Raw genomic sequence first — 9,968 nt, 5'->3', positions numbered from 1 at the left:
TGTGAATATATAATTGCATTGTATCATAGTTACGTTATTTGCTTGTTCATGATGGTTTAATAAATTCACTTGATATCTTAAAATATGTTAAATTTAGAACCAATATCTGATGTAATGCTTTACCGCTTCCAAAGCAAAATCTTAAGGAGGTACAAAACAGTCCAACAGCTAATCGCAATTAGCAAACAGGATTTTCCTATTTTTGCCCGGACACATTGTCAAAAGCTTGCCTAGCTCTGAAGACAAGGAGAGACACTCACAATGTTCAAATCCCACTACAGCAGGTGGGGAATTTAAATTCTGTTAAATAAATAAATCTGGAATAAAAACCATGAAACTATCGGACTGTCATAAAAACCCATCTGGTTCACTAATGTCCTTTAGGGAAGGAAATCTGCCGTCCTTACCCGGTCTGGCCTATATGTGACTCCAGACCCATAGCAACGTGGTTGACTCTTAACTGCTCTCTGAAATGGCCTCGCAAGTCACTCAAGGACAATTAGGGATGGGCAATAAATGCTGGCCTTGCCAGTGACACCCACATCCAGTGAATGAATAAAAAAAAAGGTAAAGGGCATTGGGACACACCTATGAGAGAGACTCAAGATACCAGAACCAGAATAATCTAGATTAAGAAGGTTTTAAAAAGATCTAAAATACATTGACTGAGTTAAACACTGGTGTTAAAATAATGCCAGCTGGAAAATCTAGGCTTGTGTTTTATAGGGTGCACTGCATCTGTGAATGTCATCAGTCACATTGTGAGATACAAGCCTACAATTTCCGATTGCCATTAACGGAACACCATTGTTAACCTGTTCAAAATAAATGGGTTAACCCCAGTTAAAATAACACTTTTTGGAAAATTGCAATGCTATTCAGCACTGCAATATCATAACACACATCCAGGATCTTCCAGCAATTTCACTTATTTAACATGAAATTGCAGTGAGCCACGAAAACTTCTGAACTATATATTAACCAACGTAATGAAACCCACGTACACTTAGCTCACTGCCCCATACTTACAACTTAGATACGCTCCGGTGAGGAGCATGATGGAGAAAAAAGGAAATAATGCTTGTATAAATCTATTATACACATTACTTCTGTTTCAAAGGGCAATATTCACTCACCCAATGTAACATGTGAACAAACATACGAAATAGAACTTAAGTTGTTTATTAAGTAGTCAGTTAAATCTAAGTCAGATCTGTTAACAATACCATGTCATTTAGCAATTCAGTGACTGGCCACTAGATTCAATACTTTCTCCCTCTCCCCCCCACGCCGCCCCCGCACAAGCCCTGGATTCGGAGTGACAGAGACGAGCAACTAAATACTAGTACTAATACAACTTGAATACAGTACAAAAACAATACTGGATTTGAAGGTTCATTTGAATGATCTAATCTCGGTGTTGCCTTGATGAAAAAAGACAGGCTTGTTTTGCCACTGATGTGTGAAAGGAGTTAAAAAATTGATCTTAAATATTTCCACACATTACTATTTTTTTTTTTTTTTAAATACAAAATTATTTGACCTTCTATCTCATTGAAGCATACAAAATTATTACAGGGCTTGATAGGGTGTATGCTGGGAGAATGTTTCCCTTGGCTGGGGAGTCTAGAACCAGGGGCCACAGCCTCAGGATAAAGGGTAGGCCATTCAGGGCTGAGATGAGAAGAAATTTCTTCACACAGAGAGCAGTGAATCTTTGGAATTCTCTACCCCAGAGGGCTGTGGAGGCTCAGTCATTGGGTATATTCAAAACAGAAGTCGATAGATTTCTGACTAGTAAGGGCATCAAGGGATACGGCGATATGGCCGGTGAATGGAGTTGAGGCAGAAAATCAGCCATGATCTCATTGAATGGCAGAGCAGGCTCGAAGGGCCGAATGGCTACTCCTGCTCCGATTTCTTATGTTCTCATGTTCTGTGTGTTCCTAACGGACATATTCCCACTTCACTTGTTTCCCATTCTCTAATTCTTTCAATCTCCTTCCTTGTGTATTTCTGTCTGTTTCCCACTCTTTGGCCCCGATTGTAACTCCGCCGACCGGGTCTTGTTCAAATACTGTATGTAGATTGGGGCCCGATGAAGTCATCGGGATCCCATCTGCAATTTTAGTTGGAGGCCTCAGCAGGATAGCAGTGACGGCTTACCTGTCAGGCCAAACCTGTCAGGAGGGGGACGGTTGGCCAGAAAAGGCCCAGGCTGGTAAGTTTTAAAAAGATTTTTTTTTTTTTTTTTTAGGTGTCCTTGTGGACCAGGAGGGGCAGGAAGCCTTAGACCTCCCTTGTCCCGGGCTCCACCCTCCACCCACCGCCCCAATGGCTTCACTTAGTTGACTGCCGGGTACGGATCCCACAGTCCCCTGGCTGCGGCCTCCTGCCGCCCGAAGTCCCTGCTCCTGCCCACTGGTTGGGGTCAGGTGGGAGTCAGAGAAAATTTATGGAAATGAGGCCCAGCTGTTAAGATTGGCCGGACCGCCTCGTCTCCGGACTCCCCGGATTCGCCACCTGCACCGTACCCGCCCCCTCTGCATTAAAATCAGGGGCATTGTGCCTCCTTCTGACACTCCTCTGCAAATAGCATCTCTTTGCTTTATGGATCTTGCTCACAGGTCAATTTGAGAGAAGCACATCCAGGCTAGAAATTTGCAAACTGCTTCTACAGGCCAATTGTCCATAACTCCAAGCCTGTTGCAGCTACAAGTTTGGTATTTGTCGCTCAGCGGTGCAACAGTCCATTCCTCACCTGTTTGAAAGTGGCTAGCAACTCCTGCCTTTGGCTGAAGTGTTTGAAAAGGAGCTGCAGAGATCCAGAAACAAGTGGTGGATAGTCATGCATTGTCAGGTGAATGAGTACTCGCAGAAACATTGTGCCCCCCTCATCATCCACCTCCAGTGGACTGCTGCTTTTGCTGAATAAAAGAAAACGAAGCGCATTAACAAAACAAGATCAGAAGCACTAAAACAATGGAGCGGTTTACAACACCCAGTACTGTACCATCACCAAGACACAGTCTGTCACACCCAAGGAATTCATGTGTTATTACTGGAAACGTGCCTGACACCCATTTACAAGTTTAGCCCTAGTCGAGTTGTGACTAGGATCTCAAAATCAAAATCAAGACAAGGCACTGAAAAAGCAAACGGGGAAGAGTCCGGACAGAGACTGAGATTGAATATGTAAAGGGTCAAATCTGTTGGACTATTCATGAAAAGGATCACACAGCAACTCTAATGATACCATGGCAAATGTTGGGGTGACATCTAATGCTGGCTTGATGTCTGTCCTTGGGGAGGCTCTCTCAATATTTGTTTAGAATATCAATCTCACATCTTGCTACAGCTAAACAACTGGCTTGAGCTTTTTTTTTTAAGTTTAACCCAAGTATGGTTAGAATAAAGCAAAGGGCCGACTACACAGCACAAATGGATTATGAACATTGTTGGGGTCACGGTTCAGCACCATTGTCACTGAGATAGTATTGAGAATGAGAGTCGAAAGTGATTATGGGTTAAAACTGTGTGCACGGTGTGGGGCCATGAAGCAGTGCTGTGACTGTGGCACTATTTAAACACACCTGCAGCAGTGCAGCAAGACAGGTAAATCCCCTTTGATGCCAGTCACTGAGCATCATCTATAGGATTGTAAGCTTTTTTTTTCGGGGGGGTGGGGGGGGGGGGCTTCATCTTGGGAGTGGTTTTGCAAATCAATGATGTCTCCATTCTCTTGCTCTATTCTATAGAGCATGAACCCTTCACACAGATGAGGCAAGCCTTCTTTCATTTTCTTAATTCTTCTTGTCAAGGTGTGAGGTGAGGATTAGTGACGTTTTGCACAAAACAAAATCAACAGTGGAACTATGAGGACTTCCTGGTAGAATCTAGCCGTGTGACTGTTAGTGGTTCAGTGCAGCGCGAGGCCATTGTCTGGGGTCACGGGCAAGGACTATTCATCAGAGTGAATCAGTCGAGTGGAAGTGTTTATATATTGTGCGAGACCAACACGAGTGCCACCGAGTTCCCAAAGTGCAGGCCTTGCACAGCCGGCTACAAGCCAAATGTAAAACTGTCGGGAATGACGGCGACCAGCTGCCGGGAAGACCCAGCAGTTTTATACTTGGCTTGTAGCTGGTTGCACGAGGCCTGTGCTTCAGGAACCTGGCAGCATTAGCACTTTAAAAAGGAATCCCAAAGGATCTATTAATGCAGTTCAACACCATCACGTGCGAGGGCAGTGATACATAAGGAATTTTATTAACACACGTTCTAATTTTAACTGGAATGTGTGGTTGAGAATTCTTATGTAAATGAGAAACTGCAGAGTGCCAAAAGAATAGACAACAATCTGCACCGTTACATTTGTGATTTAAAATTATGTACGGTGGCTCTCTGTGTATCCTCTATTCTACCTTCACATTTATAAACTCCAATTGCTGCAATCTTAGAACAAAAAAGAATCAAAGTTATTATCAGGGCACTTACCCAACCACGAACATTAATTCTGCTTGCTCACCAATACGATCCAGGTTTACTGTAGTGACTGAAAAAATAAAGGTGGAGTTCAAGTAACATCCCCAATCATTTAGGTCAGTGAGAAAAAACTTGCCATAATTCACTCTTAAGTTACTCATAGTAGGATTCAAATTAATTGAAATTGCAGAAGTAGTGATTTTGTCAAATCGGTTCCCTTCTGCGCTTTCCAGCAGTTATGAAATTGGATGGAAACAATGCTGTAAGGCAAGGGCAGCAATTCTGGTGTTCCATCTATCCAGATTATTCAAACTTTGCATCTGTGTGACTGTAATCCTATAATCTGTAAAGCCCCTTTGATCACAATACCATGCACCACTGTTCCTTCGGCGAATCTCATCCAAACATGTGATTAGACTTCAATCTATCAGATCCCAGTACCAGGAATAAAGCAGGTGCCAGGACCGTGCAACAAGGGACCAATTAGGACCATCGGTGTCGTGTTGTTTCAGTCACAAAAAGGTATCCAGTCGTATTCCCTCCCCCCAAAAATCTATGGCAATGGCTCCCACTGCACTATATACTCATAAAATTAAAAATACACACACACAAAAAAAATCACAAACTCACCCGTAAACTTGGCTCCAGAACCTCTTTCCCTCTTCCAGAAACAGCGTAACACACCCCACTTGGACTCTCGATACATATTTCATGATCTCTACCCAGCTAGCTGACCCCAGAATCCCAGTGTAATGCCCCCCTTTATAACAAAGAAGAATATGCAGGTGTGGCAAAGTCATTCAACCATTTAAAGAATACAATTTACAGGAGCTACCACAAGGTGAGGCTTCAAATATGTGCAAAGGAATGTGCTTCTTTTGTCACACAGCCAGTCATGGCCTTGATAACTTCACGTGAAAGTCTCACGTCCAATGAACAAACTCCTGATTTTATTTGTTTGAGCAATGATCGCACTGCCTCACGGCCTCAGCCTGACCTGCGTGTCTCTGAGTCAAAGACCTAGCCTTATTGCCTTCTGACTTCAGCCCTGAGCTGGCTGCATTCCTGCACAACCCTGACCTGACCTGGCCTCTCTGTCCTCCCAACTTGCCCAGAATCCAGGCAGGTCAGTACTAGCTCTGGAATTATTCCCAGTCAGCAATAATAATAACTGAAACAAATATAATACAGGCAATCTACTGCAACCCATTAATAATACAGGAAACTTTGGTTTATCCGGAGGTTGTATGTCCGGAAACCTCGATCTAACGGCAGAAATCAGCAGCCGCTTTGTTAGGTTTTTTTCTTTTTTTTTCTTCTCCTAGCATTTTTTTAAACAGTCAGTCTCTGGAAAGCCTCTCTGAAGCTGTTGCTAAGCTACAGAGATGCTTCCAAGGTACGGGCCGACTGTTTACAAGCTGTTGCTAAGCAACAGTGTTTGTTGTCAGATACGGAGATGAAAACCTCCGTATCCTTCAACATTAACGCTGGTCTGTCCGGAAGTTTTCATAGATCGGCATCACGCCGGTCCCGTCGGTGCCGGATATCGCGAAGTTTCCTGTATTAATATATAATAATTATAAAACAGCACAAGAATATGCAATAAAAAAACCAAAATTGCATCCCAGTAGTAATAAATAGACAGCATACAGTAGTATTAAATCCAGTTAATTATATAACCAGAGCTCTATTCCTCCTATCTCCACCCTCAGCTTCAGATTCTACTTTTTCAAAAAGCCCCAAGCTTGGTGAGGCATTATGAGGGGGACACACAAAGGCCCTGATATTTACGGGGAGCTGGGGAGGCCGAAAGCGGCTGAAGAATCCAGTGAGGCCCAGGACGCGGAGGGCCAGCCGAATTTAACGGCAGGACCTCGTTACCATTTCCTTATTCCGTTTCCCACCCGGTAGCCAGTCAAATTGGCATTGGCTGCTGGGTGGGAAAACCAGTGGCAGGAGGTCGCAGCCGGGGACCCTTGGGGACGGTCCCCGGCAATCGGGAGGTGGGCAGGCTGCAGATTGGAGCTTGGGTGGGAGTGCGGGGGGGGGGGGTTTAATATTGAGGCCACAGTGTACCAGATATGTTAAAAATCAGACAAAGTGAATTATTTAGAAGTCAGAAATTGTCAGAGAGTCAGAGAGAGACGAGGAGACATACAGAAGACAGGATCGGGGGAGAGAGAATGAAGATAACGAGAAAGAGAGTTGGAGGCAAACACAAGCTATAGGAATGGCTAGAACAGCATGTGGGAGAGAGAGACAGATAAACAGAAAGGAAAAGACAAAGGGGGAAAAATTGGGTTGCGCCGGCGCCAACTTCTTTTAGCGCCCCTGCGCCCAAAATTGATTGGTAGCATCCCAAGCAGGAGGCAGGGCTCTGCTGGAAGCACTCCCCCTCCCTCTTGGGGCGCTCCCATTGAATATCGCGCCGCTACGTGCAGCAGCACCACGTGCGTCGGCACATAGCACCGCGGTATTGCAGGCCTCCCCTGATTAAAGGGGAGGGGCCTAGCACAGCGCACACCGGGGCCCTGCTGGACCAGCGGGGAGCGGGGTGCCGGCAAAAGAGCCCAGCACTCAAGAGGAGTGCCGGGCTGACCGATCGCGGCCGGCACCCGGCAGGAGGAGGCCAGAGGGGGCAGGTGCTGGAAGGTGGCCAAAGAAAAATGGCCGCCCGGCACCTGCCCTTTCATTAGCGCCGCCCCGGCCACAAATACAGCACCCTGACCCTGTCAGACAGAGCGTCTGGCGGTAGGTCGGGGCGTGACGGGGCACTGCGCACGGCGATGAAGTCATCGCCAGAGGCGCAGTGTCACAGGCTGCTACCAGCTACCGCCACCACTAACCTCCCGCTGAATTTTGTGGGCGGTGTTAGCAGTGCTGCACCCGGGCGCTAGGTGCTTTGCGCCGTTATAACGGGAGGCGCAAAGCAACCAAATTTTCCCCCCAAAGAATTAGAGATTGGGAGACAAGCTGTGAGATAGCTACAATATATACATGTTTTAAAAAAATTGGCCATGATCAATGCTACAGGAAATTAACTAATCGTATTTGAAAAATAATCATCAGTGAAACTATTTTAGATCAATATTTTGACTCCTTTCCCACACCAGTGACCCAAATAAACTTGTGCTTTTACAAAAGGACAACATTTCAATTAATACACATTGGCCTAGAAATTCGGTGGGCTGCGCCACCAGTTAGCGCCTAAAGAGGGCACTCAGTGGCTTTAGCGTCACTGACCACGCCTCCCGCGATATTTAGCTGGGGTGCTAATGGTGGCGTTAGCCTGTTGCACTGCGCCGCCACTGATGACATCATCGGTGTGCGCAGCGCCCCGTTACCGCCCCGATCTCGATATTCGGTAGCGCCCGCCTCTGTAGCGCCGTTCGCAAATCGCGCCCGGTTCACGGGGCCTACCTGTGGCGGCAGTGGCGCAAATTAAGGTGGAGGTGCGGGGCGGCTGTTTTTTCGGCGGCCGCCTGCCAGCACCTCCGTCCCCGGCCTCCTGATCTCCCCCCGCGGCAGTGCCGGCTGTTTTCCGAGAGCCCGGCACTTCTCCTCGGTGCTGGGCTCTTTTGCCGGCACTCGCGATCTCCGATTGCGCTGGTGCAGGCCCCTCCCCCTTAAGAATGGGAGGAAGGCCTGCAGTACCGCAGCGCGCTGTGCGGCAGCGTGTGGCGCTACGGCACGTTGCGCTGCGATATTCAGTTTCAGCGCCCTAAGAGGGACGCGGAGCGCCTCGAGCCTCGCCCCGTGTCCCCCTTGGGGCGTTCAAGCTGAATTTCCGGTGGTCGCAACTGCTCCGATTGCTGCGCTAATTCCGGCGCCCAGGCGAGCTTGGCGCCCCGTTTGTGGCTCCACCGAATTTCTCCCCCGTAGATCTCACACTGTTTTTACACTAAACAAGTTGTGTGAAATACAACTCATAGATTTCAGGGTGTTTGAAAGGCACTTCCTCCCAATGTCTTTCTGGGATTGTTTTTAAGAAGGGCCAATTGTTCATGCATTCAGGGTTGTAGGAGAGTAAGTAAATATTTCAAGGAAAAGCAGTTTGATCTGTTCTGGCAATGGAGAAAGATTTCTTCTGGTTACTACAAGTTGATAATATCACAAACATGGTGGGAACATTTACTATCGTCTCTAATTTGTATTCTACAATTTTACTCAGAGAAGAGGAAATCTTCAAGCTGTTTATGATGTCACTGATACACAGCGACCAGAAGAAATATTGCCCAACAAGCTCACCAAACCAGTGAAGTGCCTGCTACAATTCTTTTCAGAAACACTGTTTTTCCAGAATTGAAGGAGCACAACATTCACATGGAAGTATCTCACATATTTACAGAGATCAGGGGGGAAAAATTCGGTTGATTTGCACCTCCCATTAGTGTCCTAAGAGGGCACCAACGGGGCACAAAGCAACTAGCGCCGCAAAGCAACTAGCGCCGCTAAAGCCTCCCGCGAAATTCAGCGGGAGGTTAGGGGCAGCGGTACCAGTTAGCACCCCGTGGCGCTGCGCCTCTGGCAATGACGCAACCGCTGTGTGCAGCGCCCCGCTCGTACCCCGGCCGCGATCTTCGGTAGCGCACCCTGACTTACCGCCGGACGCTATGTCCGACAGTGTCAAGGGGGCCTACCTGTGGCCAGCGCGGCGCAAATTAAAGGGGAGGTGCCGGGCGGCCATTTTTCTTGCTGGCCGCCTGCCAGCACCTGCCCCTGTTGTTGTCCCCGGCCTCCGGTGCAGCTCCCCCATGGGGTGCCGGCTATGCTTCGTGAGCCCAGCACTTCTCTTGAATGATGGGCTCTTTTGCCGGCTGGTGGCCCAGCTGGGCCCCGGGTTGTGCTGTGCTGCGTTAGGCCCCTCCCCTTTAATAAGAGAAGGAAGGCCTGCAGTACTGCAGCGCGACGTGCCACAGAGCATGGCGCTGCTGCACGTAGCACTGCGATATTCACTTGCAGCGCCCCAAGAGGGAGGCAGTGCGCTTCCAGTAGCGCCCCACCTCCCTAATGGGGTGCTACCAGTGAATTTTGGGCGTGGGGGCGCTAGCTTTTTCAGGGAGCTAAAAGTAGCACCCCGGCGAAGTTAGCGCCCCAAAGACGATGCGACCCAATTTTGCCCCCCCAGTGTTTTTAAAAACTACTGGACAGCTCACAGAGAACTCAGAATTCATTCATGCTGAGCAGACGAATTGTTTCCACAAGAATTTCACATCAAACACTCCCGAGAGGCAAGTTACTCTTTATGTTACCTGTGGACTCCATAAATGTAGCGATGGCGCCTTCAGCTGTGCTCTCTGGGATAGGGTTATTGTCAACAAATTCCTTTTTGAAGACTGACAGCAGGTATGAGATTCTGAAGTCTAACCTGACATTAAGGATGAACTGAAAAGTAAAGAACTTAAATTACTTCAGTGAACAGTTTTCTTTGGGAGGGTGATGGGGGAAGGAGGTAAATGAACATTTTCTTCCTGTCTTCATAT

The 9,968-nt window shown here is 47.4% G+C and overlaps 1 protein-coding gene across 2 annotated transcripts in view; it reads right to left on the bottom strand.

The window, feature by feature from the left end:
- Window positions 1-9,968, bottom strand: part of itpr3 (inositol 1,4,5-trisphosphate receptor, type 3) — a 324,911-nt gene that overhangs the window by 89,543 nt on the left and 225,400 nt on the right. For both annotated transcript variants that reach the window (XM_086011397.1, XM_086011396.1), the window contains exons 23-25: window positions 9,738-9,870; window positions 4,498-4,555; window positions 2,762-2,927 (exon numbers count right to left, since the gene is read on the bottom strand). In XM_086011397.1, the coding sequence (XP_085867523.1) occupies window positions 2,762-2,927; window positions 4,498-4,555; window positions 9,738-9,870 (357 nt within the window). The remainder of the gene's footprint in view (window positions 1-2,761; window positions 2,928-4,497; window positions 4,556-9,737; window positions 9,871-9,968) is intronic.

The sequence above is a fragment of the Somniosus microcephalus genome, chromosome 18, assembly GCF_052327205.1.
Source record: "Somniosus microcephalus isolate GS21.2 chromosome 18, FLI_Smic_1.0, whole genome shotgun sequence".
Classification (NCBI taxonomy): Eukaryota; Metazoa; Chordata; class Chondrichthyes; order Squaliformes; family Somniosidae; genus Somniosus; species Somniosus microcephalus.
This window is presented reverse-complemented; position numbering and strand designations above follow the sequence as displayed.